This window comes from Phytophthora sojae (genome assembly GCF_000149755.1).
Source record: "Phytophthora sojae unplaced genomic scaffold PHYSOscaffold_2, whole genome shotgun sequence".
NCBI classification, from domain to species: Eukaryota; Oomycota; class Peronosporomycetes; order Peronosporales; family Peronosporaceae; genus Phytophthora; species Phytophthora sojae.
The window spans coordinates 8,951,850-8,978,162 of NW_009258116.1; the positions used below are offsets into that span (position 1 = coordinate 8,951,850).

At 53.2% G+C, this 26,313-nt stretch overlaps 11 protein-coding genes across 11 annotated transcripts; 8 read left to right on the plus strand and 3 right to left on the minus strand.

Moving 5' to 3' along the window:
• Positions 1 to 5,597: 5,597 nt before the first annotated feature.
• PHYSODRAFT_257844 (hypothetical protein) lies at positions 5,598 to 6,138 on the minus strand (the record flags this gene model as incomplete). The annotated part of the gene is made up of 2 exons (XM_009522589.1): positions 5,598 to 5,982; positions 6,011 to 6,138. The coding sequence occupies 2 exons, from the start codon at positions 6,136 to 6,138 to the stop codon at positions 5,598 to 5,600; spliced, it is 513 nt and encodes a 170-aa protein (XP_009520884.1).
• Positions 6,139 to 7,437: 1,299 nt separating this feature from the next.
• On the plus strand, positions 7,438 to 8,246 carry PHYSODRAFT_326589 (hypothetical protein; the record flags this gene model as incomplete). The annotated part of the gene is made up of 3 exons (XM_009522590.1): positions 7,438 to 7,572; positions 7,646 to 7,916; positions 7,993 to 8,246. The coding sequence occupies 3 exons, from the start codon at positions 7,438 to 7,440 to the stop codon at positions 8,244 to 8,246; spliced, it is 660 nt and encodes a 219-aa protein (XP_009520885.1).
• A 3,927-nt stretch (positions 8,247 to 12,173) lies between these two features.
• On the plus strand, positions 12,174 to 13,112 carry PHYSODRAFT_487550 (hypothetical protein; the record flags this gene model as incomplete). The annotated part of the gene is made up of 3 exons (XM_009522591.1): positions 12,174 to 12,459; positions 12,547 to 12,960; positions 13,015 to 13,112. Coding segments are annotated over 3 exons (798 nt in total), but the record flags the coding sequence as incomplete, so codon positions are not given.
• A 132-nt stretch (positions 13,113 to 13,244) lies between these two features.
• On the plus strand, positions 13,245 to 13,781 carry PHYSODRAFT_326590 (hypothetical protein; the record flags this gene model as incomplete). Its single annotated transcript, XM_009522592.1, has 1 exon — positions 13,245 to 13,781. The coding sequence occupies one exon, from the start codon at positions 13,245 to 13,247 to the stop codon at positions 13,779 to 13,781; it is 537 nt and encodes a 178-aa protein (XP_009520887.1).
• Positions 13,782 to 14,304: 523 nt separating this feature from the next.
• Positions 14,305 to 16,150, plus strand: PHYSODRAFT_326591 (hypothetical protein; the record flags this gene model as incomplete). Its single annotated transcript, XM_009522593.1, has 7 exons — positions 14,305 to 14,426; positions 14,924 to 15,005; positions 15,042 to 15,101; positions 15,143 to 15,660; positions 15,749 to 15,876; positions 15,967 to 16,033; positions 16,072 to 16,150. The coding sequence occupies 7 exons, from the start codon at positions 14,305 to 14,307 to the stop codon at positions 16,148 to 16,150; spliced, it is 1,056 nt and encodes a 351-aa protein (XP_009520888.1).
• A 178-nt stretch (positions 16,151 to 16,328) lies between these two features.
• PHYSODRAFT_326592 (hypothetical protein) lies at positions 16,329 to 18,140 on the minus strand (the record flags this gene model as incomplete). The annotated part of the gene is made up of 3 exons (XM_009522594.1): positions 16,329 to 17,433; positions 17,515 to 17,855; positions 17,958 to 18,140. 3 exons carry the CDS (start codon positions 18,138 to 18,140, stop codon positions 16,329 to 16,331), a joined length of 1,629 nt encoding a protein of 542 aa, XP_009520889.1.
• Positions 18,141 to 18,374: 234 nt separating this feature from the next.
• PHYSODRAFT_483752 (hypothetical protein) lies at positions 18,375 to 19,187 on the minus strand (the record flags this gene model as incomplete). Its single annotated transcript, XM_009522595.1, has 2 exons — positions 18,375 to 18,899; positions 18,987 to 19,187. 2 exons carry the CDS (start codon positions 19,185 to 19,187, stop codon positions 18,375 to 18,377), a joined length of 726 nt encoding a protein of 241 aa, XP_009520890.1.
• A 243-nt stretch (positions 19,188 to 19,430) lies between these two features.
• PHYSODRAFT_326594 (hypothetical protein) lies at positions 19,431 to 19,883 on the plus strand (the record flags this gene model as incomplete). Its single annotated transcript, XM_009522596.1, has 1 exon — positions 19,431 to 19,883. The coding sequence occupies one exon, from the start codon at positions 19,431 to 19,433 to the stop codon at positions 19,881 to 19,883; it is 453 nt and encodes a 150-aa protein (XP_009520891.1).
• Positions 19,884 to 20,734: 851 nt separating this feature from the next.
• On the plus strand, positions 20,735 to 23,725 carry PHYSODRAFT_485372 (hypothetical protein; the record flags this gene model as incomplete). Its single annotated transcript, XM_009522597.1, has 1 exon — positions 20,735 to 23,725. One exon carries the CDS (start codon positions 20,735 to 20,737, stop codon positions 23,723 to 23,725), a length of 2,991 nt encoding a protein of 996 aa, XP_009520892.1.
• A 187-nt stretch (positions 23,726 to 23,912) lies between these two features.
• On the plus strand, positions 23,913 to 24,837 carry PHYSODRAFT_481394 (hypothetical protein; the record flags this gene model as incomplete). The annotated part of the gene is made up of 2 exons (XM_009522598.1): positions 23,913 to 24,205; positions 24,318 to 24,837. The coding sequence occupies 2 exons, from the start codon at positions 23,913 to 23,915 to the stop codon at positions 24,835 to 24,837; spliced, it is 813 nt and encodes a 270-aa protein (XP_009520893.1).
• A 107-nt stretch (positions 24,838 to 24,944) lies between these two features.
• PHYSODRAFT_483309 (hypothetical protein) lies at positions 24,945 to 26,237 on the plus strand (the record flags this gene model as incomplete). Its single annotated transcript, XM_009522599.1, has 1 exon — positions 24,945 to 26,237. The coding sequence occupies one exon, from the start codon at positions 24,945 to 24,947 to the stop codon at positions 26,235 to 26,237; it is 1,293 nt and encodes a 430-aa protein (XP_009520894.1).
• Positions 26,238 to 26,313: the final 76 nt, after the last annotated feature.

Consider the following 26,313-nt stretch of genomic DNA (forward strand, 5'->3'; position numbering starts at 1 on the left):
GGGAAGTCCATGGTCGCCTGTGCTCGCCCTAGGGCACCATTTTTGGGTCGGTGCTAGCGAGTAGCGTCAGCGGTGCCAAATAGGTGTCGGGCTCTACATAATCACACGAAAATATTTCAATCACACAGTCTATACACTCATGAGGCATTATCCACACATGTATATTGTACACTGTAGGAACATACCAGGACTCTGCTCAGTTGTTGATACTTGCATTATTTTCGCAAGTCAAACATCACTTATTGTACTTCGTGTTTACCATTACTTCCGTTGTATATACAACACGGTATACTCTGGAGATGAACGCGTCGCCGAGCTGTGGGTAAGCGCACTTGGAAAGAATTGCGCTCACATGGTTAGTTGCTCTCATCGTCTGCGCTGTAGAAAACAATGTTCAGAGCTTCCTCAATGTGCTGTAACCGCGTCGCGGTGCGTTTGATAGCGTACATTCGTTACAGTCCGCAGTTACGTCTGACAGGTTGAGGTGGTGCTTCAGCTTGCCAACGATACAGAGAAGAACATTCCGTAACTAGACATTCGTAGGAACTGGTGCGTGAAGTGGAACATGGCTCACCGCTGGTGCTAGGAAGTAGGTAGACCAGGAGAAGAAAGCAACTATGAAGATGACACAGTCCGCGACGAGGAAGAGGGTGAGCGTCAGGACGATGTGACAGCGCTGGCTCCGTCATCGGACAAGGTGACTGTGAGCTAGGCAGGACCGTTTGCATATCGCTGGGTAGAATAGCGAAGATTATGCACACTTTGGTTTGCAATCAATGATTGCATTTTACATAGTCTGGAAGTTTTGTCTGTGTTTTGCGCGGTCCCGATAAAATGGCCTAGTCATGATGTAGGATATACCCCCTGTTGGCTGGGCAAGGGCCACCGTAGGTGGATTTGACAACATGTATGTGCATGGCAGTGCAACTACAATCAGCAACTTTTCAGCTGTTCAGGAAAGTACATCGTACTTATAGCAGGCAATACTTAAGCCAAATACGCATCTCCTTAACAAGTTGTATACAGCTTTAACAAGTAGTATATTGGTCGCAGCCAGGACCCGAAAACCCCCGCGAGTGCGGGGGGGGGGGTTAAAAAAAAGGACGACTGCCTCGGTCGGGCTGCCTCAGTCGGTGTGCTCATGCCAGTCGGGTGCAGCAATCACTCTCTAAGTGAAAACAATAGTGAAATCAAGCCAATTAGGTATTGTAGCTTTCGTTCATCCTAGCCCACAGATACATAATTATACTGGGATAGGAAGCAACGTTAATGCTGCTATCGCAGACCAAATAGGATTATACTGGGATAGGAAGCAACGTTAGTGCTGCTATCGCAGACCAAACAGGATTATATCCGTGGTACGTCAAGTCAAAAGGTGACCCCTCTTGACACCTAACTGATACATTGTCCTAAAACCGGTGTGACCCCGGTGCCGCACTGGGCCCTCCAAAAGGTTTATATGCGTGGCAAGCTGAACTGGTAGAAAACCCATTACACCGGTACGACCGCGGTGCCGCACTGGGCCTCCAAAACCTTTATATGCGTGGGCAGTTTGAACCGGTATGGGTCAGTAGCATATACCGAATTTGGATGGAGTGATGTAAAGTGAATGATTGAATCGAACGGACTACTACAGGACTGTAGTAGCATACAAATGCAAGCATTTTCATTTGTCCACGAGCTAGATCTCGAGCAAGGTTCGTTTCATTACTGTGTACAATTACTGCCTAGTCGTATCTTGCATCTTCGCCGTTGAGGTGAATGACCGGGTAGACGCTGCGGCTGCGAAGTGAATCCGGTGCCGCACTGGGGTCATGTTTATATGCGTGGGCAGGTCCAACCGGTGTGCAACCGACGACACTGGTATGATTCAGTACGTATATTCGAGCAGTGAACGAATTGAAGTAAAGAGAACGATTGAGGCGGACTGTAGTAGCACTAGAAATAAGCATTTGCATTTTCAAGTATAAAACTTGTACAAACTGCAAACATATCTCAGCCAAGGTTCGCATTTGTTGTAAAGCGTTGCCAGTTGATATCTGGCATCTACAGTCTTAATGACAATTTTCGGGCAGATGCTGTGGCTGCGAAGCAGGCGCAGGAGATGGCCGTAGCTCATAAGAAAAGGCATCAATGAAACTAAAGAGGGGGGTTATACCAAAATCCTCCTATCCCAGCCTTCGCGGAGCCCTAGTTGTAAGTTGAATAAGCTGTTTTTCAACGGACAGACCGACTACAAAGCACAATAATATTGTATATATTATGTGTAATGGGGCCATCTAACAGATTTTACCGAATACAAGCCCTGGGTTTACTGTTATTAACTAAAAGCTCGTTGTAAAATGATATTGCGGACTATAAAAAGAAGCTCAGTATTAAATGCCGTAGAAGTACGGATTAGTTAAAAAAAGTAATACCCTCGATTTTATCTCACACGCCTATGGTATTGTTTATTGGTTAATTTGTTTTATGTGTGTAACATAAAATAAAAGCCGTTACGAAATAAAAACCCTTGTTAAAACGATCAGTTTTTTTGTTGCAGTAATAAAAGTATTCTGGGTATTAATTGGTAAAATTCGTTAGGTTGCCAAGGCTACCGTAGTCAAGTCGAAGGGCATCCATCGCTCGATTGATGGACCACTCAAGCTAATAGACCATGGGCAAGACGGGCTAGACGACCTTCTTTGCCAGAGGATGGAAGAGGATGTTTGGAGATAGGCATAGGTTAGAGGACCAAAACCTTCGTAACATCTCACTCCAGAATTTGCAGGGTGGGGGCGAAGAAGAACAGCCACCGTTCAGATTGTTTTGCTACAGTTTCGAAGATGATGCCTCGTTCTACGTTGAAGTCGGCTCAACCAAGTTTGCCGGGTTGTTCGTGCCGAGATTTGCAGCCGCGGCGGGACAACTACTAGGGAAGGTGCGGATTTACGTGGCGTTGAAGGACGTACGATAGCGCAGCACTTGATAAGAGGGATGGCCATGCCCAACTCGATGAAGACGGGCAAACACAAGGCTTTGCGCAGATGGTTAGTCATGACCTATGAAAATTTGTGCTCTAACCACCCGGGCACGACGAGATAGAGAAGGTAGTTTGAAAACCTTGATTCCTCGAATCAGCGTTTTTAGTTTGCCATAAGAGATGTAAGCTTTGAAACATATGGGATTGGAGACCGTACGATCATATTTGTATCGGATTTCAAATAGAAAGGAAAATTTCAAGAGATTTAAAAACTTAATAACGTCATAAATATCACGTCCCTTTTATAGCATACGTGCTCCTCGTCAAACCCGTGTACATAGTGCACGTGCATTGGTGAGGGGGGGGGGGGGGGCGGGGCAGGTTAACCCCTCATAGCAGGCGTTAAACCATGCACAGATACTGCGCAGCGGATGATATTATATCCCCGTTCCACTTGCCAGTGTCCTTCGTTCCGGACGGGGAACTACCGGGGTGTAAGGGACCAATTGCGCTTTTGCTGGCGCGGGGACTGTCAGGAAGGGGCGAGTTTTGCCTAAGATCTCCTGAAGGTCTTGGTCAGGTTGCTGCGGTTGCTGTGTGTACATCGTGCTGCTTGCTGGATGGCTTGGTTGGTGTTCTTGGTTTTTTAGGCTCCTCGATGCTCTTTCAGTTGTGGGTAAATCTGTCAGTTTTCAGCCCCAAAATTGATGTAAAACACACAGGTTGCAACACGAAGTGTAGACGACCTTGCATACGAGTTGCGCGGCCCGTCCAACTTAGATCGCTGCACTACTCGGAATGGTATTAGCTATTAAATTGTTGCGCGGGCCTGTAGGGCCCACAATATCGTATGGCGGGTCGGTGGGCCGCCTTCGCTATTCGCTGCTATGATAGTGGTATCACAATAGTTTTTTCTTGCAAGATGCCCCCCCCCCTTCAAAAACAATTCCCAGATTTAGGTTTTGGGTGGTAACTTCGAATGTTTAGATTTCAACGAATTATTCCAATCGGAATTTTTTCTAGAGTGCTTTAACCCACCGGCGACCGCTCTTATCCCAATTTTGCAGGGATAAGATTAATATAGAAATTTGTATACTTGCGGGATAGGGTAAGAGAGGTCCCCAGCGGCCGGCGCCGACCCTTTGGGCTCCACCGACGTTCAGTCTCATTGGTCAGATCCACCCAATCAAAACTTGACTGAGGTCTTAATACTGATCTGGTTGAAGACTACGCTGGGAAAAACCTTGGCGTAATTTGTCCTAAAAATCGGGATATTTCCTTCTGTAGAGAATCCAAACCAGAATAGTGTAAAATATGAGCGAATAGTTGTGATACTACTAACTTACCTTAACAGCGACCCCTCGCGATCCTGCCGATACTGCGGTGTCCAGGTTGCATCTGTAAGTTGTCGTGAAAGTGTGGCGGAGCGCCCTAGATAACGCAAGCAATCTGATCATCTAGAGCATTGCTGGGTCGCGCAGGCGGAGGGGGCACAGGGCCGTTCGAATATAAGGGTCTAGAACGAGTAGGAAGCGCTGCGTGGGCACTGCAGCGTGAAAATATGGTTGGCCACATTGAGTGCCATCATTATTCTTGCATCATGTTATGATTTATGCTCCCATGCGTGCTGATGATGCATTGTGAGCAATGCCGTCTAACCGCTGTTTGACTCAAACACAGGTTGGCACCTTCATGATACGTAGTTCCGACACAGGGAGGTGGTAATACCCTGGCATCACGTTCATGTTTGAGCGGGCCGCAAAACCTGCCGAACCAAAGGCGACTAGCTAACTAAAACGTGGATGAACTTGCTATACCACACCTCTGGTCTCTACGAGACCTACATGGCAAGAATAATCAAGCCGAGACGCTGAGCGTCAATGGTCGCTTCTTTCAAGCGGCCAATCTACCGAAAGACATAGAAGCACGTGCTTCCATTGTATTCGGTCTGGTCTTCATGAAGCGACGTTGATTGTGGCCACGTGGCTACATGTATTAGCTTGTGTATGTTCAACCACGTCAACGTTGCTTCGACGACTTGTCAACATCTACATGTTTGTATTGATCTGAGTATAGTGATTATCATGACATCATACATGTCGACATTGACATGTTTGACTAGACTTTTGTATAGATGTCGTTATGTCAAGATTGAGATATTTGTCTAGGTTGCAGTACACGGCAATGCCAACGGCTTTATATATTGCTCTGTTACTCTAATGTAAGCTCAAACTGTCATAAGCCCCGGTCGTTCGCTGAGCTACCCGGCTCGCCGGGAGGTATGGCAGGCTGTCGACGAGGGACTCGCAGGCGCGTTGGCATATCCGGCTTGTGAGAGGCCGCGATCATGTTTTCCACACAGGGCTTCTAGTGAGGCGCACGCGCGCCGCCCATGCCAATGTTGTCGACCGCCGCAAGCGTGCTGTCCGTATCAGGTTTGGCCCGAACCGCAAGCGTACTGTCCAAGTTGGGATCAGCACGCAGTCCAGGTCGGGCATGGTCGGTGATCGTGAGCCTCGGGATGATCTGGGTTCGCAAGCATGCCGTTCGCGCTGGGCTGGTCGAGGGGAGGGGGCAGACGGAGTCGCCGGTACCGGGCATCTCGGGGGACTCGATCGTGGCTTCCTTGCCAAGACTATCCGGGACAGCACAGGGGCCCACCGAACCGAGCTTGAGGAGGGCGCCGAGCATGCCGACCGTGCCGGATAGGTTGGGGGTCAGCGAGCATGCCGTCCGTGCCAAGCGTGTCGGGGACCGCGGAAGGGTTGGCCGCGCCGGGCATGTCGGGGATCGCGGAAGGGTTGGCTTCGCCGAGCTTGTCGGGGTCCGCGAGCATGCCGACCGTGTCGGGCATGTCAGGGGCTGCCGGTATTGCGTCGTTGCAGGGCATGTCGGAGGCCGCGCGGATGTCGTCCTTGCTGGGGCTACTGGGGGCCGTGAACGGGAAGGTCGAGTCGGGTTTGTCGGGCTCAGCGCGCGTGTCGTCCGTCGCGGGCGTGTCGGGTCGCGAGCGGGTCGTCCTTCCCGGGGTCCCGGGTAACCATGAACGGGATGGCGGAGTCAGGCATAGCGAGGGGCTCGGGCATGTCGTTGGTGTCGGGCATGACGTCGGTGTCGGGCATGACGGGGGCCGCGAACGTACTGCCCGCGCCGGCCTTGTCCGGTCCCGCGAGCATGCTGCCTCAGTAGACAGCAGCAACTTCGGGTTCGGCAGAGGTTGAATGAGAGGATGCCGGGGGCCGGGTGTGATCACGACATTGTAGGCGCTTGAGTACTTGTCGGCGTTTTTAGAAATGAGCTTTCGATGCGGAGCGGCGGCGAGCTTTGGTTCCGATGATACGCTCACGAAGACGCACCTCAATTCCGAACCCGGGGGGAAATTTGTAAGCAAATCTATTGGCTATTTCAGGAGTAATTAGTGATCATTGGCGGAATCGTTTGAATACTTGCGATGATTGGTGGAATTGCTTGATGGCAGCAGGAACCGCGCAAACAGCATGGCGCGAAAGGTGACGAAGATGTGCACGTTGAAGTGGTAGCGTGACGTGTATAGCGTAGCTTAAGTATGGAAGTCGGAAATGGCAGCAGTGCCACAAACTAGATTGTCCCGCATTGTGCTACCTAGCAGAAGTGCCCATTTTGGCGGCAGTGGCGGACACCGGCGGCACCAGATCACAGCCGCCGGCCGTCCTAGCTTTAGGATCGCTCTCAAAAGCGACTATAAGATGCAGTGAAACCATTCTAGGCTGTGGTGCGTGCACCGCTCATGTCGACAGGAAGTTGATTATCCCGTCCTTGACTTAATATCACCATCAAATGGAGTCAACGTTGGCTTGAATTCCTATAATATCAGTAGTAATGAGGTGCATGCAGCGCCACCGCTACGAGCGGGGCTCGCACCACAGCCTAGAATAGTTTCACTGCATCTTATAGTCGCTTTTGAGAGCGATCCTAAAGCTAGGACGGCCGGCGGCTGTGATCTGGTGCCGCCGGTGTCCGCCACTGCCGCCAAAATGGGCACTTCTGCTAGGTAGCACAATGCGGAACAATCTAGTTTGTGGCACTGCTGCCATTTCCGACTTCCATACTTAAGCTACGCTATACACGTCACGCTACCACTTCAACGTGCACATCTTCGTCACCTTTCGCGCCATGCTGTTTGCGCGGTTCCTGCTGCCATCAAGCAATTCCACCAATCATCGCAAGTATTCAAACGATTCCGCCAATGATCACTAATTACTCCTGAAATAGCCAATAGATTTGCTTACAAATTTCCCCCCGGGTTCGGAATTGAGGTGCGTCTTCGTGAGCGTATCATCGGAACCAAAGCTCGCCGCCGCTCCGCATCGAAAGCTCATTTCTAAAAACGCCGACAAGTACTCAAGCGCCTACAATGTCGTGATCACACCCGGCCCCCGGCATCCTCTCATTCAACCTCTGCCGAACCCGAAGTTGCTGCTGTCTACTGAGGCAGCATGCTCGCGGGACCGGACAAGGCCGGCGCGGGCAGTACGTTCGCGGCCCCCGTCATGCCCGACACCGACGTCATGCCCGACACCAACGACATGCCCGAGCCCCTCGCTATGCCTGACTCCGCCATCCCGTTCATGGTTACCCGGGACCCCGGGAAGGACGACCCGCTCGCGACCCGACACGCCCGCGACGGACGACACGCGCGCTGAGCCCGACAAACCCGACTCGACCTTCCCGTTCACGGCCCCCAGTAGCCCCAGCAAGGACGACATCCGCGCGGCCTCCGACATGCCCTGCAACGACGCAATACCGGCAGCCCCTGACATGCCCGACACGGTCGGCATGCTCGCGGACCCCGACAAGCTCGGCGAAGCCAACCCTTCCGCGATCCCCGACATGCCCGGCGCGGCCAACCCTTCCGCGGTCCCCGACACGCTTGGCACGGACGGCATGCTCGCTGACCCCCAACCTATCCGGCACGGTCGGCATGCTCGGCGCCCTCCTCAAGCTCGGTTCGGTGGGCCCCTGTGCTGTCCCGGATAATCTTGGCAAGGAAGCCACGATCGAGTCCCCCGAGATGCCCGGTACCGGCGACTCCGTCTGCCCCCTCCCCTCGACCAGCCCAGCGCGAACGGCATGCTTGCGGACCCAGATCATCCCGAGGCTCACGATCACCGACCATGCCCGACCTGGACTGCGTGCTGATCCCAACTTGGACAGTACGCTTGCGGTTCGGGCCAAACCTGATACGGACAGCACGCTTGCGGCGGTCGACAACATTGGCATGGGCGGCGCGCGTGCGCCTCACTAGAAGCCCTGTGTGGAAAACATGATCGCGGCCTCTCACAAGCCGGACATGCCAACGCGCCTGCGAGTCCCTCGTCGACAGCCTGCCATACCTCCCGGCGAGCCGGGTAGCTCAGCGAACGACCGGGGCTTATGACAGTTTGAGCTTACATTAGAGTAACAGAGCAATATATAAAGCCGTTGGCATTGCCGTGTACTGCAACCTAGACAAATATCTCAATCTTGACATAACGACATCTATACAAAAGTCTAGTCAAACATGTCAATGTCGACATAATGATTGGCGTGGTTGAACATACAAAAGCTAATACATTAGCCACGTGGCCACAATCAACGTCGCTTCATGATGATCAGACTGAACCAAAACCAAATGCATTTTCATTGCCTTGGGGTCGAGCCTTTTTTACATAAAAAAACCAGAGACGTCCAGCGCCAACGCCATGTTGTTGTTGACGTGTGGGTCCTGAGCATGGATGGAATTTAAACAAGGACGGTGCTGGCACTTCGTTCAGGTGTTGGGCGTGTCCAACACCATAGCCCGGTAGCAGCTCCCTGGACGGCCCCACTTCTGGTGCTCTACCTTAGCCGTACACATTAACGTCTGCCCAATGGGGTATCCACATCCTCCAACACAACTACATGCAGTATTTGCTTGGAAGCATAAAACCATCCGTGCTGCGCAAAATTTATCTAGTTACCTAGCAACTTGCTGGTAATCATATCCACTAGCTCTCAGTGCCTCATAAACGCCATTCTTCTAGGAACAGCTATGATCTTCTTGCCCACGTGCAAAGCACTTGGTGCAAGTATGAGTATGAGTAGCGTTACCCACGCCTACCTGAGACAAGCCCATGCTCAATGGGGCCTCAGTAGAGACTTGCAAACATGCGCCAATAGGTATGAGCCTGTGAGCGCCAAATACACGAGAGGCTGTATGACCACATTACTGGCGATGATAATGCTGGGTGCACCCCTCGCTATTTTTCAGAAATTTACATTAGGTTGAAGCGCTAAAATGTAGCGCTCACGTTGCACTTTCAAACGTAAAACCACGCAATTGGCATCTAAAACATTTCCATGTATCAATACAACATCTGTTCATAACAATGATGGCAAGATTTTCAGTAGAGGCGAAGCGTTGGTCTGATAGGACAGTGTAGACTTCCTTTGTGTGCCTATTCAAAAATTTATAAACGTGGGGTAGGCGAGAATAATGTAACATGAAAATTGGTGGCAAGTTTTCAAACCTTGGTATAGCGCCTTCAAGAAACAGGGCGAAATTGCGGTGCAAAAGAAATGAAAGAACTTAAAGGCGTGCTCGACCGGGGGCTTCGCCTACGACCGAGCGCGTTGTGGTCATGCATTCCAGCCAGGGTTTGGTAGTAGTCAGCAGAATAGTAGCGATAGTAGTGATAATATCACAACTACTACTATATCACTACTATAGCACTGGGGTCTGCGCCTTATAGTAGTGATATAGCTATAGTAGCGAGAAAAAATGCCACTAGTAGTGATAATAGTAGTATTAATATCACTACTACTATTCCTAACTTCAACCCACGTCAGATCTTCAAAAGGCGCGAAAATAGGTGGTTCTCAGCCCTCCCCTCCGCGCGCTTTGCGCTCTTTGGCTCATTTCTCGATACTCGGGCGGAGGAACAAGCAGTTAAAGCGCGCTAGGAGGGCTGCCATTGGTGGAAGGAAGCAAAGACTTCATCGTGCAGTTTGTATTCACCAGTCGAGTAGTCCGTCGACCTCTGAAAACGGTAGGGCTGCCAGCACGCATCATCTTGCTTGGCTAATACTTCTACCAGCAGGTTCTGCAGCCACCCGCGCCTCAGCAAGTTCTTACTGACAGCGACGCAGGAGTTAAAGAAGCTAGGAGCAGAGTCACTAACAGTATCCCTGACTACATCATTCATAACGCACTCACGATCGATCGACTCGGTGTGGAGCTCATCTAACGACAAGGCCAAGGCATGTACAGTATGGATATTGTTTTGCTGTGTGTGAATCCGGAGATGTGCTCACTACCGTCCTGACTTTAAGGATCCAAGTGTAATTTTCGGGTGGCATCGTGCGGTGGCTGATCCTGGTGCGTGCCTGAATTTCTGTTTTGCTCAAGGCTGCTGAATCTCACTGTATCGTTTGCGAATACATTTTACTTGCTTAGATGGTGATGTCCTCGTCGGCGTTACTGGTCAGCTGCTTAACTTGCTCAAGTTTAGCTGGGGCGTGGTTCTTCAACAGCATTCCTAGGTTACTTCGTGACGGGGCCACTACGAACAAGGATTGACCTTTTCCACTGCGGCTTTGGCGTCGTAGTTCGCGCGCGTGGAGGAAAACAGCGGCAGAAATGGGTACAGTATAGATAGTAGTACTATAGTAGTGCTATAGTAGTGATATTAGTAGTGATATCTACTAATGACGTTGTCCAACTGCTAATAGTAGTATTAGTGCTATCGACTCTGAGTCGGATAGTAGTAGTAGTATCACTACTAGCCGAAATTCTCACTACTACCAAACCCTGATTCCAGCTATACAAATTTACACAAGAAGGATTCATGGGGGGGTTAGTCAATTAAGAACAAGAAGTCAAAGCCATTGGCGCGACGCAGGAAAGAGAGCAATGCGTTAGTTGTTATTGTATTGATTTTGAGTAAATGTTAGCTTATAACGAGAAAATGCGGCAATCCTAGTTATAATTTTCCGAATAAATTTCATAGATCCCTGAACTGTTCACTACAGTGTGTGGTACACACTACGGATACGGTCGGCATTCTGGGAACAACTCACCACGAAATGTACAAACTTCGTGATGTTACGGTAGCCATAATCTGTGGACTATGGACTCAGGCGACATTTGCCAAGTAAATTTGGGGGGGGGGGGGGGGGCGGGCGGGGCTCCCGGCGGCTGAAATAAAATAGATTAGGCTGTTCAGCCAGCTAAAGCTGTCCTCCCAGTATAATTAGAATGATAAAATCTGTTTGTAGCATTTTTTCGTAAAATCATTTTATCATAATTTTTAAATAATTAGTTAGAAACAACAAATAACTTTTATTGTGATCACCACGCATTTTGCCTATTTCCAATTCTAAATCGACCGAGTTTAGGAGATTTATGCTCTATATACACCGAATTATTATATATATACCTCGCCTTACTCCTTGTTACCCCGAACCTTATATGGCACCCCTACCGTTCCTAATCAACCAGCTGGGGTATTAAGCTGCACCACACGCATGTAGGATGGTCGATTAAGCCGCTGATTGGTCGTTTAGACGAGCGCTTGGCGATATAAGAAGCAATTGGCCGGACCCCGGTGTCCCCCATTACAAACTGCAGTCACCAAAGATTATTTATTTTTAGTACAGTGGGTAGTCCAGACCCGCTTCCATTTTCAGATCAGCGAGAAACAACCAGGGCGTGGTGGTGGCTCCGCGAAAACGCAAAAAGGGCCCCGATAGGAAGGAAGCAGCCTACAACCGAGCTGTCGAGAAGCTAGGAGCGGACGTGGTGACGCAGATAAGAGAAGATTGGGATTCATGGGACACTAAATTCGGGGGCAAAGAGTGACAGCAGTCTGAGGGGGTTGTGACGCAACTATTGCAACAAGGATTGTCAGAGCGTGAAATTCGAGCTGTGATTTCGGTGGGTGGCTATCGCATAGCTCGACTCCGTCAGGTTCGCGAGCTAGGTGTCGAGACGTGGCACACGCGTCGTGAGCAGCTCAAACCGTGGCAGGCATTTGCCGAAACAGACATCGATGCGTTCAAAAAGCACTGCTCGACTTGGGTTCTCGAGGACGGATCCCCTTGTGCCCATCGGCGTCCTCGACAGTATTTCACCGAGCCGAAGTTGCCGTGGCTTGTAGTACATGCGAGATACGTCGAGGATATTAAGCGTGAAAACGCTGAAGCAAGGACTCCGAGCTATTCTCCCTTTACGCAGTACGTTCATTATTATTATCCAGGTGTGAAGCTTACTCGAACAGCAGAGGATGTTTGTGATTGCTGTGTCCGACTGAAGATTCAGCTTCAACAGCCCGATATCTCTGATGCCGATCGAGATGCTCTCTTGATGGAAAAGCGCACTCATATCACGGAGGCTATTTCGCACCGGCGATTTGTGTCGCGGTTTGTGAAGGAATACACAAACTTGTATGCTCCAGATCAGCTTGTATCAAGCGAAGTTATCCCGGACACCTACGATCTGGGTCCTCCACCTGACGATGATACTGGTTCGGAAGGGACAGACGCCGTTAATGATCCACTTTCAATCCCGTGTCGCGTCCAAATTCAAGCGGAAGACTTTGGTGGAGGCATTTCAATGCCCCATTATGGACACTCACGACCGTCTGCAGATTATTTTCACAGTAACCGGATAATCCACAACTTTGTGGTCGCGGACATCACCAACAAACGCAACAACGTCTACTTCTACGACGAGCGTGCCCAAGGCAAGGGAGCCGGCGCGCTGTGCAGCTTAAGATTGCTGTACCATCTCACTACACTCCAGACAGACGCACGCAATGGTATTCGTCCCGCTGAAATAGACTTCAGCTTGTTGGACAACTGCGTGGGAGAAAACAAGTCAAAAGTGGTGCTCATGTTCTTCGCTATGTTGTCCGTTGTCTTCCCGTACAAGAAGGTGGTTCTGTACTTTCTTCTACCTGGTCACTCACACCACATTGCCGACCGTGTGATAGCTTGGTGCCGTGGAGCGACTCGCAAAATGAACATCTACACTCTGTCGCTGCTTGTCGATGAAGTTAACAAGGTGAAAATTGTCCATGGAGTTTTTCTCAACCACAATGATCCCTCACATCCCTTTTACGTTGGTTGGGGTGATCTGCTCGACAAATATTAGTGGTTGTCAGAGTTGGATCCAAGAGGCGGATCCAAGTAGGTGTTTTAGCCAATCATAGTATCCCTACTTTGACTACCTTTTCAAGCTGGATGGATCCAAACTAGTCAGCGACCTTTCGCTTCACTAGGCAACATGCCAACTAGCAGTCGCAAGAGGAAAATCCTCAGTACTGTTCGCAAGCTCTGGAAGTCTGTGCTGGGCGAGCAGAAGGATGACGACTCCGGTGGATCAAGCGCACAGGAGGAACAGGAAGACCTTGCCGCCGTCTACTTCGTCCTGAAGGCCAAGCGATACCTCACTTCGCGCCATCGTGTTCCGCGACCCCCTTCGAGAGTGAAATTCTATCTCAGTGACATGCCAGAGTCGGAGTTCAAGCTTCAGTTTCGATTGTCCCGCCGTTATTTCACTGCCGTCTGTGAACTCATCGCAGACAACGCCGAGTTTAGAAGTACACCAGGAAAGCAAACCAGAATGAGCGTGGAGCTGCATCTGATGGGCCTGCTTAGAACGCTCGGCTCGACAGACGGTGAAGGTCATTCAGCGGACTTCCTATCTGTCGGCGGTCATACCCCGGAGCACCTGCTAGCTAAGCGAGTCGTACGAGCGCTAAATAGCCTACGGAGCAAGGTGATCATGTGGCCTGAGGCTGACGAGCGTCGAGATTTCTGAGAGAATCTTAAACGCTACATCCTTGCCCCAGTGTATTGGTCTGATCGATGGTACACTGTTTCCGTTGCTAACTCGGCCCCAAGATCACGGCGAAGACTATTATTCTCGGAAGGCTTCTTACGCTATCAACGGATTGGTGCTTTGTGACGACTTATTCCGAATTCGCTACGAAAATGTTGGCTGGCCTGGGTCTAGCCACGACAACCGTGTATGGCGAAACTGCAAAATATCCCTGGCGAAGGAGCAATACTTCGATGCTGACCAGTACTTACTTGGCGGATCTGCCTATCAGCCTTCGCAAGTCTTGGTTCCTGCGTTCAAAACTTCACAAGGTGGCCAACTCGATGTCAAAGAGACATACTTCAACAAATGTCTGGCGAAAATTCGGATCCGCGTGGAGCACTGCATTGGAATGCTCATGGGGCGATTTCCGCTGCTACGGAGACTGCGGTGCGCGCTATAAAACAAAAAACAGCTTAAAGCCACTATCGAATTGATTAGAGCGTGTATGATTCTGCATAACATGGCGCTCGCTGATCCTATTCCAAGTGATTGGATCGAGCCTGAGCCCGGCTTCGACGAAGAGACCGACGACGAGGACGATCCGTTGACGTATGCTGGCTCGACAGGCAAGGAAAGACAGGAGTACTTGAGAGACTTGGCGTTTTACTAGCGGTTTTAGCGTAGCATGACGTTTAGCTGGTGAACATCCAAATCATGCTGGGGGCGGGAGAAGGCGGTCGATTTCTTCGGCGGAAACCCCATTGTCGAGAAGTAGGACTTCGTTGAGCGTGTGCGATTATAGGTAGGGCTAGGTGAGTTTGTCGTTGGTCGACTCCGACGCTTTTTTATTGAAATGGTAGGCGATACACAGATTTAGGGGAAGGGTTATGCTGGCTTTATGGATACATTTCCCACCAGTGGAATCCACCACCTGCGCGCAGCCCGCAAAATCATGGTTTCACTATCGAATCTCCCGCGAAGTGCTCAGATCTCCCGGTGCGACAACCTCCAAGCGCACGTGCGACGACGTCGGTGTAGACTTTTGTAATTTGATCCAATTTGATAATACCTAAAATTATTTTGATGTTAGTATGGATATATCAGAGCTTCTAGCGGACTCGCCGGAATACGTTTGCGAGACGTGTCTCCACGACTTCGCTCGGTCCGATCACCTTCGTCTGCATCAACGACGATCCTGTCGAGGCGTTCTATCTCAGCCATGTCAGCTGTGCGAGATATGCTGGCAGTGGGTGAAAGGAAATCGCCACCATCTCGGGCGCCACCAGCGAGGCTCCCGGTGTCTTCCACTGGGTGACCGTATCGCGCGCCGCAATCAGGTCGCTGATGCGAGGCGCCAGAGGGATGCGGCGTGGCACCGCCAGAGGCATCAACAACGCCGCGATCAAGTCACTGATGATGCCCCGGATGATGCGACGGGAGACTCGCCGAACGCTCCTGCCCTATCCCTTGCGACCAACAGCCGGGATCACGAAGAGGCGTCTGGTTCGGCTGAACCGCTGCGTAATCAGCTTGATGACCTACTTTACAGCAGCGATGGGGAACAAGGCGACGCGGATGGGCAAGAAGGCGTAACTGACGACACGTCAACACCCGTACGACGTGAAGATGTTCTAGACTTGCTTGTAATTGCTGATTTCGAATGGAATGAGATCGATTTGGGCGCTCCGCCTCCGGAAAGGCAGGAGGATCAAGCCCAGGGTGACAGCCAAGAGCAAGATGGGCAAGACAGAGTTGAAGATGCAGCAGAAAATGTGCAATGGAGAGACGGTGTGACAGACTGCAACATCTGTCTCTTCCCTCTCGACAGCAAGATTTGGGTGTGTGAGCGTGAGACATGCCGCCAACCGTACCACCGGTAGTGCGTGAAGGAACAAATCACGGTGCAGCAACTGCCGAGCTCCAATTCAACTTTACGTTGAAGATGACGAGGTTTTGGTTGTCAGGCATGTGGATGCGCCACCAACGTGCACGGTCTGTAAGCGCATCGTCACTGGAACGATGCTCGAGGGTCCGCAGTGCAGCCAAATCTTCGACTACGACTGTTTGGTGCAGTACAACGCGCAATTCTTGGGTAATCTCAGGAGCAGGGATTTGAAGTGCCCCGTGTGCAATCATCCCTTTTCCATCCCTTCTGAGTTTGTTTCCGACGAATCTGATGCAGAGGACGTTCAAGCTGGATATCGCGGCAACGACGACAACGCATTCGACTATACGGAAGACCAGGAATCGTCGCAGGAAGAAATGACGGGTGGAGTGACGAAAACAGCGCCGACGAGTACCACCAGAGCGACTTCGATAGCTCCTCGGACTCGGACGGGGACTACAATCCCGGCGACGAAGCCTAGGGAGTTGAAGGTAAGGAGGAAGGGTCCCACATGCATAAAATACATATCAGATAATTGTTTTTTTATTGATGGTGGTATGTTTGCAATCATACAATCAAGGACGACAGTACAATGGAGGACGACAGTACAATCAAGGACGACTAAAGTACAATCAAGGACGACGGCGGGTACATCGCGTCTACTCGCTCGAATCGCAGCAAGTATCTTGTTGACCGTCAACTCTCCCTGGACACGGCCACCGAAATCCTTCTTGAAAGTCTTGGCCATCGTCGTACTCTGCTCGAATAAACTCCGCGATGATCTTCATTCTGGAGAGGCGCGACCTGTGTATCTTGCGTTCATGTGGAAGCATGCCCACGCCGGCTCGGTACTGGTGACACGCAGGATTTGGATGCCAGTACTGATGAACGTAGTCGCGCCACGATTTGGCATCCGGAAGCTCAGACACGAGGTGAGCGGTTTCCACAACAGTTCCATCACACGTAGCAATAGTGTCTTCAGCGTGTTCACCGTCCTCCGTTTCTTGAGTGTCGTTTTTTCCACATCCGACGCCCTGTATCATACCACGGAGACCTTCCAGTAAAGTGTCCTTGAGCTCGGCGATGGTCGAAGGATGCAATGCAGGGGGAACTTCATCAGGGGCTGCATATGTGGGGTTGAGCTGTGGATCGTCGTCTGCATCGGAGTACGTGCGTCCGTAGTCAATGTCTTGCAAACCATCCAGCGACGCAGCGGTGATGCATGCGTCCGCATCTGGAGCCAGCGAGTCTCCAAGCTGATTCTCCTCTCGGTCCATGACATCATCGAGAAGATACCGCGTCACCGTCTCCGCCTTCTCACTCGGTGCCCACCCTGCCCACCCTGCCCACCACTTCACCAGCTTCAGCGACCAGCGTCTTTTTTCAGGAGCAAACATGAACCGGTACTGAGCACCTCCCCGATCAAAGCAGTGCGACGTAAACCAGATCTCGTCGCCAAGAACACTCCTTTTCATTCCAGCAGCCGCAGCGACGATGTTGAGAACTTGCGTAAAGTTGGTGTCCTTCATTTGTGTGCCCCACTTGATCCCAACTTTGGCAAATGGAACCCTGCCGCCATTCCCGGCGCACCGCTGTCGCTTCGCTCCACCACGAGGAATCTTCGTCAGCGAGGGGAATGCGTAGTCGTCACTGCTCCACCTGTGATGTAGCTCCGTCTGCGCGTTGTGGAACCATCGGCTCAGATACGTCAGCGCCTCAGCGGCCTTCTCTTCCTTCGGGAGAAGATGCAGCGAATACGTTCGACTGGCAAGGGGGTCATGGTCGGTCTTTCGGTCACGGATTGTGAAGCAGCCAAATCATATCGCGGCCCCGGTCTTGCGAGACGTGCGTCGTAGCTCAAGTTGTATGTCTCCCTTCTTCATCAGCAGGACTTCGTTGATGCGGCACATCCCGTAGAAGGCGAGAGAGCATACCGCCGAAACCCACAGTCTCATCGTCTTGTTGAACATCGGGTCCGACTCCAGGAAGGCGATAATCTTTGAGAGCATGGACAGCGACATCGGGGAGGCGCGCTTGGGGGTCCTTTCGCGTTTCTTCACATTACTCAACCCGGCCAGAATCTGCGAGATGGTGGCAGACTTGGCGGGATTACCTCGCGGGGTAAGAGTTCCGTCCGCAGCCGTGTCGGCAACCCAGCGATCGTGGGGATGGCCGCCCGCAAGCATCTCCGGTTTTGTGTAGTGTCAGCTGATCGCAGCGCGAAGCTTTTCAGCCGGCCACTGGCTTGTGTTGGCCGTCGCTAGTTGGTGGATGTACGCCGCGAGGACTCCTGGGAGCTGCACGAAGCGCTGCTTGAGTGGGTCGGGATAGCCTTCAGAGATACAGAACGCGGCGTTTCGACGAAGGCTGCCGTTGTAGTCCGTCCGCGTGCGACTCTCGAGCCTCTGATCCGCAAACTTGGCCGCGGCGAGGGCCGCTTGGTACAGGAGACTGGTTTCCGGAAGCTCCATGGTGGGTCACCGAGTGCTGCGGTCTGTGGCGAGAGCTGAAGTGAAGGAATCCATCTGTAGGGACCCTGCTATAATCGTCTTCAATTGTACTCGCGTGTCGTCCCTCATCGTACTGCTGCCGTCCCTGAATGTACTTCCATTGTACAGACTTTTTGGGGCTACTGTACACATGTGAGGTGCCTTGGCTTTTGGGGGATTTTTGTCTTTGACACATGGCTACAACAACTGTAAATTTTAGCCAATCAATTCGCGTCGCACGACAGTTTTGGTCCCTCGCACGGCTGAAAGAAGTTGTTTGCGGGCAAGTACCAGTTGCACGACGGCATCGCGCTGCGCTGTCTCGAGTTGAACTCTTTTCAGAACTAAATCAACATTGGCTTGCTCCTCTTTTAGCTTGATTTCGCGCTGTTTCAGCTCCAACTTGGTTTCCTGGAGCTGCAACATGCGGTTTGTCTTTTGCGCTCTCTGCTTGCTTGCCGTGAGCTGCTGGTCCAGCAACTTCTCGACAGGGTCCTTCTTCTGGTGCTTCGCATCGTAGTCGTCGTCATCTAACGCGAGTGGGCGCTTCTCACCGCGCTGAACAATGGAATTAGAGCTGCTCGCCTCCTCCTCCTCTTCATCGATGCCGTCTGACGTTATGCTAGGGCGAGCGGAGGGCCGGGAATCGAATACATCAGCCAGCTTGAAGTAATACGGGCAGCGTTTGAGGACCTCACCTCGCAGGGTAGCCTCGCTCGTAATGCCGGAGCCGGTTTGCGCCTGGAAGTCGACAGCTTCGCGAACCTGCCTCTCGATCGCGCTTATCTTCTCTCGGACGTCACCGGTGGTGCGATGCTCGATTCCGACGGCTTTAAATTCCGATACAATCTCTTTCAGCAGAGCTTCCTTGGTGTTTCCGTTGTTGCGGTCACTGCCTCGCCACTTGTTGTAGTTTATCTCGGTTGAGAGCCAGTCGAACACGACCTGTAGAGACGACTTGCCTTCCTTCACAGCGTCACGATCCCAGAATATCGGGTTTTTCTTGGCGCGCATTGTCTTCCCGCTCATGCTGGTCTTGCGGTTGTGCGCGATCTTCCGGCGTGTTCTGGTGTGGTGCACACTACTTGGATCCACTCCAGGTGGAGCTGGAAGGTTTTACCTTCCAGTAGATCAACTGGACTCCAGTCAATTTTTGTCCAATGAAATTATCGTAGTCTACTTGGATTCGACTCTTGGATCCAACTCTCCAACTCTGACAACCACTATTTTAAGGCACCCCCGGCAGGTTATACAGCCAACTATTTGTTCGAGATGGACCAAGGAGTCTGTACAGCCCGCAAAACCGTGGACACACCGGACGAGGACGCAATTGTGTTTGCAATGGTCGATCCAAACAGCACCGACTCTATTCGCAAGGCGGTGATCAATGACCTGTTCGGCCAAGCTGTGAGCACAATATGGGAGGCATCCGTGCGCAATGTGCAGCTTCCTCGCCACCAAATCAAAGAACTGACCGAGAAAAAGATGAAGTCCCTATCGGCGAAGTATTTCTCGATCTCTCCGCAGCACTTACACTACTATCCATCGGTGCTGGATGCCGTAGCGAATGCCCCTGTCCAGAGCGCTGACCACACCGACGAGACCACGACGACTCCAAGCAACCCGAAGAGCAAACGCAAGCCGGGCCGACCGCGAAAGCAGAAGAACAAACTGAAACCCAACCAGCCATCTATCCTGCAGTTTTTCAGCCCGGCGAAGCAATAGTCAAACGAGTACAGGATCTTTCTTTCTGCATTTTGCATTATGGTCTAATAAACACTTACTAAATTAACGGGAGGTAACTTGTTGTCATGCGCACATTAGTTCCCGCCTTTGGCCCCGTTCTCGGTCGCTGGATCGTCCGGCTTGTACAGTAGATGGCGCCCCAGGCCACGCGAACAAACTCAAGGCGCAAGCAAATTGGGTCGGAGAACGTCATTGATTCGATGGTGGCTGCAGTTGTCGGCAGGCTGGAGGATGAACACCCGCAACCACTGGAAGCCTTCCAGTGGAAGGGCTTTGAATAGTGAAATACAGTACGCTTCGTCACACCGGTGGCTCTCGTTCACCAGCTTGTGTCTACAGCTTGTCTGTTGGGCATTTCGATGTGCGTAACAAACACGTCGATCTTGACGGCGGAAAGCGAGTACTATTGCCGTGTTCTGGTGCGGCCGGATACCTACTTTGGCGTGCCTCGTACTGTAACAGGCGTTCAATATTATTGCACCCAGCGACTGATCTCGGCTGGTAAGGAGGCCGCAGCAGCAGCGCTTGTATCCGTACGCGTCCTCCTCGGTCTACATCAAACTTGTCGTCGCGGGATCTTTTGGCTAATCGAGACCTGCGTTGATTTGCTCGCCGTTCTCTGAAAATACAGCGGCACGCCACACACAATCGTATGTTGAACCGCGCGCGCCATACAAAACTCCCTATACACGCCGCCAGTGGGTTCAGCTCACCAAAACTAAGAACCCGGGCCGTTTCCGGGAGAGTCGCCTTAATCCGCCGTCCTAACCCCGCAGCACCAGCACGGCACCACCACTACTAGGACTCAACAGCAGCGCCGCCCGCCCGCCATGGACCACGCCGCGCAGCCCGCCGGCGGCCCGCGGATCCGCGTCACGCGCGCGTTCTCGCAGATCGAGGAGCCGGCCACGCTGCAGCAGCTGCAGGACATCCTGGGACCGGCGCCCACCAAGACGCTGGACGTGCGCCGCCTCGTGTCGCCCGCGCGCGCGCCGGCGGCGTCGGTGCCAGGGCCGCCGACGTCTCCGGCGCGGCCGTCGCCCAGCGCGCAGCCCGCGGAGCTCAAGAAGCAGCCGGCCAAGTCTCCGGCCAGCAACAGCAACAGCAGCAGCGCCACCAGCAGTCCGCAGTCCGCTAACACGCGCGCGGGGAGGCCAGGCTTGCCGCCGCGCAACACGAGCGCCGGCAGAGAGGACGCGGGCGAGAGGCGGCGTAGTGGCGCCCGCGCAGACGACGCTGTGGGCTTGCGCCGCAACGCCAGCATGGGATTTGGTCACAATAAAGCGGCTGCGGAGCCGCGCCGCGGCTCTAGCGAGTGGGCGGAGACGGCGGCGCGCCTCAGCCGCCGCGTGCAGGAGCTGGAGCGCGAGAACTTCCGACTCAAGAACGGCAAGGAGCCGCCCAAGTCTTTCGCCGGCGGAGAGATCGGCGCGCTCAGGTTAACAGCTGAGTCGGATGCCGGCGAGACGTCCGAGGACCAACAACAGACGCGGCGCGCGACCTTGAACAAGTCGCGCAGCTGCACCAATGGCTTCGGCTTCACGGGCCTGACGGTGGCCGAGGCCGCCGCCGCGTCGCACCGCTCGCGCACGAGGCGCTTGGCGTCCGCGGCCAATGCGACGGAGGCGGCGGCCAAGCTGCGCTCGGGCTACTGGAACGGCGCCAACAATGTCAAGAGCAGCTTCAGCTGCAACAACCTGGCGGACCTCGAGCAGCCCGAGTTCATGCTTGAGAAACTGCGCACGCTGCCCCCTCCTGCCGTTGCAGCATCCAGTACGAAGGCTAACGGCGCGAACAAGAGCGGAACAACAGCGCCCGTGTCAGCCACTACGGCTCTGACGAATGAGGTCTCCTCGCGCAAGAGCGACTCGTTCCAGCGCACGAGCTCCGAGACCGAAGAAGACATCGCCAGCATGCGCTCGCAGCACTTCGCGCTCAAGTCAGCAGGGCGGAAAACCTCCTCCGTGGTGGCGCAGCAGAGCTCGGGATTAAGTTTCGATGAAAGCTTTGAAGAGGCGGAGAAGCCGATTACGTCACCGCGGTCGTACTTTGAGGCGGGGCTACGAGCAGGGAGCTTCTCGTTGCCTACTGCGTCCCCAGGATTGAAGGCCAGTAAGCGGACAAGTGTACGAGACGTGAGGATGTGGGTGGGCACGTGGAACATGGGCGCAGCAGACCCGTTTGATGATGGTAAAGGGATCATCGACGAGCAGCGCTCGGCGACAATGCTGCAGAACTTTCTGCCGCATGGGTATCAGTTGTATGTGCTTGGAGTACAGGAGGGCGTGTCGGAGAATGTGTATCACGCTGTGGAGGCGTATTTGAACCGGAATGAGCGTGGGGCGCGATACTACCGCATGGAGCTCAAGAACAGCAACTTTACGGTGAACCACAAGAATCAGCCTCCTGATGCAGTGATCGATGCGGTCCACGGTCGTGGTGACGGAGCTTTCGTGGGCACCAAATTCACAGGCATGGCCGTGTTCTATTGCGCTGACATTCAGGACAGGATCAAGTTGATTCGAGCGGGTGCGCATAAGTTCAAGCTCACGAGTGGCTCAAAGGGTGGCGTCGCTGTGGCGCTCATGATTAACCACACTACCATTGTGTTTGTGAACTGCCACTTGGACGCACGGAATGATACGTACCGTCGCGAGCAGATCCGGAACTTGAACGCCAGCCTGGGACGCGTTATGGGCCACTACAGCTTTGACCTGACCGAGCAGTTCCATCACGTGGTGTGGATGGGAGACACGAATTACCGCATCGTGTTGCTGGACCCGCAGATGGTGCTTCACATGCTGGAGGAAGGCCGCAATCTCGAGCTGCACGACAAGTTTGATGGCTTATTGAATGATCGCCGCAACGGGGGCGTCTTCGAGGGCTTCACGGAGCCGCACAAGTTCCCAGACTTCTATCCGACTTACAAGAAGTTTCCCAAGCGTGGAGTCGTTAACGAGTCGTTGCCTTTGTGGCCTTCACTCGTTTGGCGCGTGCTGTACAAAGAGCCATTTTATAAGGGAGGCAAAGTAAAGAAGCGTGTGCCCGGCTGGTGCGATCGAATCCTAATTCACTCGTTGCTAGTTAGTGACTCGAAGCTGATTCCCGAGAAGGTGCTTGACCCGACTTCCCAAGAGCAGACGCCGCGACTAATCGACAACTACAGGTCCGTCAACCACGGCGTCGGTATGGATGTCAGCGATCACAGTCCAGTGTACGGAACCTTTGTGCTTAGTTTCCTGCAGCACGACAGCGATGTCCTGGCGTCAACATCCCCGCGAAGGCTTTCACGACGGAACTCGCGATCCTATTCTACGGCTAGCGGCAAAAGTGAAGGAGACAGGTATTCAAACGCGGCGGCTGGGAGTCATTTCGACCAGGCTCGCGTTGTCCGGCAGATGAAGGCGCAGAACCGCCCCGTGTCAACCGTTCTGCGCGTGTTCAATATGCAGTTGATATGGAATGACACCAACGTGGTGGTACCCAAGAAGACCCGCATCGTTGCGCCCTTGGTTGGGGAAGACTCGAAGCAGTGCGACGTCATCGGAGAGCGGTGCCACGGCTCCAATGGGCTGAACCTGTCGCTCAACGCTGTGATCCAGCACTCGCGGCCTCTGGAGCAACTACACATGCTGGTCTGGGTGAAGAACGAGTCGATCAACGGGCACTGCACATTATCACTCAAGCGTATCGCGCGTCAGGAAGAGGAAGGCGAGGTCAGGTTCCGCGTGCCGCTCTATAACGACTCGATGCGGGTGCACCTGGACGGGCACCCGCTGCTGGTCGTATTCTCGGTTCGAAGCAAGACTTTCGCCAAGTAAGAGCACGCACCTCCACTGTGCGTCCTGCAGCCCCTCTTCCCCGATCGAAGTGCAAGAGAGGAGATAATTCTTAACAACTTTCGTTTTGACTCGAATTGACTGAAGGTGCTGCTTCGAAAAGTCACTACCGACTCGTCGACGAAAACGACACAAATCTTTTGACCCAACAGCGAGCAGATTAAGAGCCATGCCGACACAGCTTCAGGCGAGCGACAACGGCGCTAGCAATGCAGATGCAGGCTCTCTCAAGGCGCCGGCGGGGCCATTTGAGCACCTTCCGGACGCACTTCCAGCGCTGCGCGACTTTGAGATCCGACAGAAGCTGCTCCAATGGAACCTGAGCGACTCCCTCCAGCTGCAGCGCTTCCGTGTGCATCGACGACTGCCCAACGAAGCGGACGAGGCTCTGCTGACCGAGTTTTTCCAGGACGAAAGCGTGCATCGCATTCTGCTGGTACGAAGCCCCCCACCTCTGCTGAAGTGTAGATTTTCCTAATACTTCGGTGAATCTGTAGCTTCCAGCACACCTCAACAGTAACTCGTCGTCGTCCCCGAAAGTGCTGACAATCAAACCTGAAAACTGCGGCGGGAGCTCCTCGCTGCGTTTCGAGCGTCTGCGCGTCAGTGTGACGAGCATGGCGTTCTTCGAGAAGCTCAATGCAGCAGGCATCGTATCGCGCGACGGGAGTATCCGCGGCTGCATCGACGAAGACTTCGACGGGTGCACAGCCGGCGACTTGCTCACGGAGATGCTGGCGAACCCGGACTCGGACAACTGCGACGTCTTCTCCGACGACGAACGACTAGAGTTCATCTTCCAGCTCTTCTCCGCGCTCGTAGTCGGCGGTGGGGCATTGCGTCAAGCAGATTCGCGCGTGGAAGCGTACGAAGACGCCACGCGAACTCTGTACCGCGCACTCATTTCAGTCAAGAAGAGCATCGCAGACGCCAATCGGAAGCGCGACATCGAGATCACCTCGCGCGTGTATCGCGTGAGTGGCGACGCGCTCTTCCAAGCCCCTTCCTCCCGCTTCCACTCGTGCTTCGCCATCATCGACGCCCGTAAGCGCTGGCTCACAGTCTGGTACTGCCCCTTCAGAGCTTCGTGGTAGCTCAGCTTTTAGTCGACCACCGAAGTGCAAGTGCACATAACGCGCAGCGAAATGGCTACACTTTCATTGGTAGAAAACGTCCGTTCAGTTCATTCAGGACGTCACCAATGGAGCGCGTGCCGATCCGCTTTGGCTCGCTGCGTACGAGCGTCAAGCCTTCGCCTAATGTTTCGGCCGCGCCGCTACTGGGAGAAGGTCCGTCGGTGTCTAATGCATCGCTTGCTCGAGTGTGCCGCGTGTGCACGAATCGCGAGGCGAGATATACCTGTCCGCGGTGCAACACTCCCTACTGCAGTGTGGACTGCTATCGATCCCATGGCGAGGGCTGCACGGAGCAGTTCTTCGAGAGCCACGTACGTAGTGAGATGCAGCTAGCGTCGAATGCAAGAGGAGACGACGAGAAGAAGCAGCAGAAGAGCATCCAGGAGCTGCTGGAGAGGGTGCAGAAGTTCCAAGAGGAGCAGCAGCAGTTGGCGGATGGAGAAGAAGATGACGATGAAGAAGCGCTGGCCCAGAGGATGCAGGAGCTGGCGATGCTGGATGCGGCTGGAGAACTGACGCTGGAGAGTCTCACACCTGAGGAGAGGAGGAAGTTCCTTGGAGAAGTGGCCGATGGACGACTGGGCAAACTTGTGCAGCTCTGGTCGCCGTGGTGGTTGATGAGCGAACGCAAGTACCGGAGCGAGACGTCGGCGCGAAGACGCCAGTTGATACTGGAGGAGATCGGCGGCGAGGAGAATACTGAAGAGGAGGAGGAGTTTGAGACGGAAGGGGCTGTGACGGTGGAGCCGACGGTCCTTTATCCTGTGGGGCTCTTTACGAACAGTGACGCGCAGAAGGTGCCGAAGAATATGGAGGCATTGCTGCCTGGTGGGAGGCAACCTTCACCCTGCCTGCGTTATCATTTGGTGGAAGTGCTCTTCGCATATGTGCTGGTGCTTCGAGCGTTCAACGGCGACTACGCGCAAGACGTCGCAGAAGCGGCATTGCTGCTGCTTGATATGTGTCAAGTGCTCAGTGCGGATGCTCGCTACGAGTCCGTAGAGCACGTGTGCTTGGCTTGTCTGGAGAAGCAGTCTACTGAGGGCTCGGCAGCGACTGCGTTGGCTGTTCAGGACGTACAGCAAATTCTACGCACTGACGTGTTCCGGCTTGATGCGCTCAGCGACATGCGTGCGCTTTTGGAGCGGTACCAACGCGATCTCGAGGGTACCAGCACCGACTCAGACAAGCAGGCCAAGAGGGAACGCAAGGCAGCAGTCAAGAAACTAGCGGCCGTGCAGAAGAAGCTGGTCTTCTACCAGACCTGGGCGTACTTGACCCCCCTAGAGGACTTCCAAGCTCTGGCTGCTGAGGTCGAAGCGTACACGAAAGACAAAGAGCTACTCGGAGCGAAGTAGATTACTATAAAACTTTTGTATTTGGCTTCATTGATCCCATACGTACGTTGTAAGCACAGCACAAGCTGCCACAAGC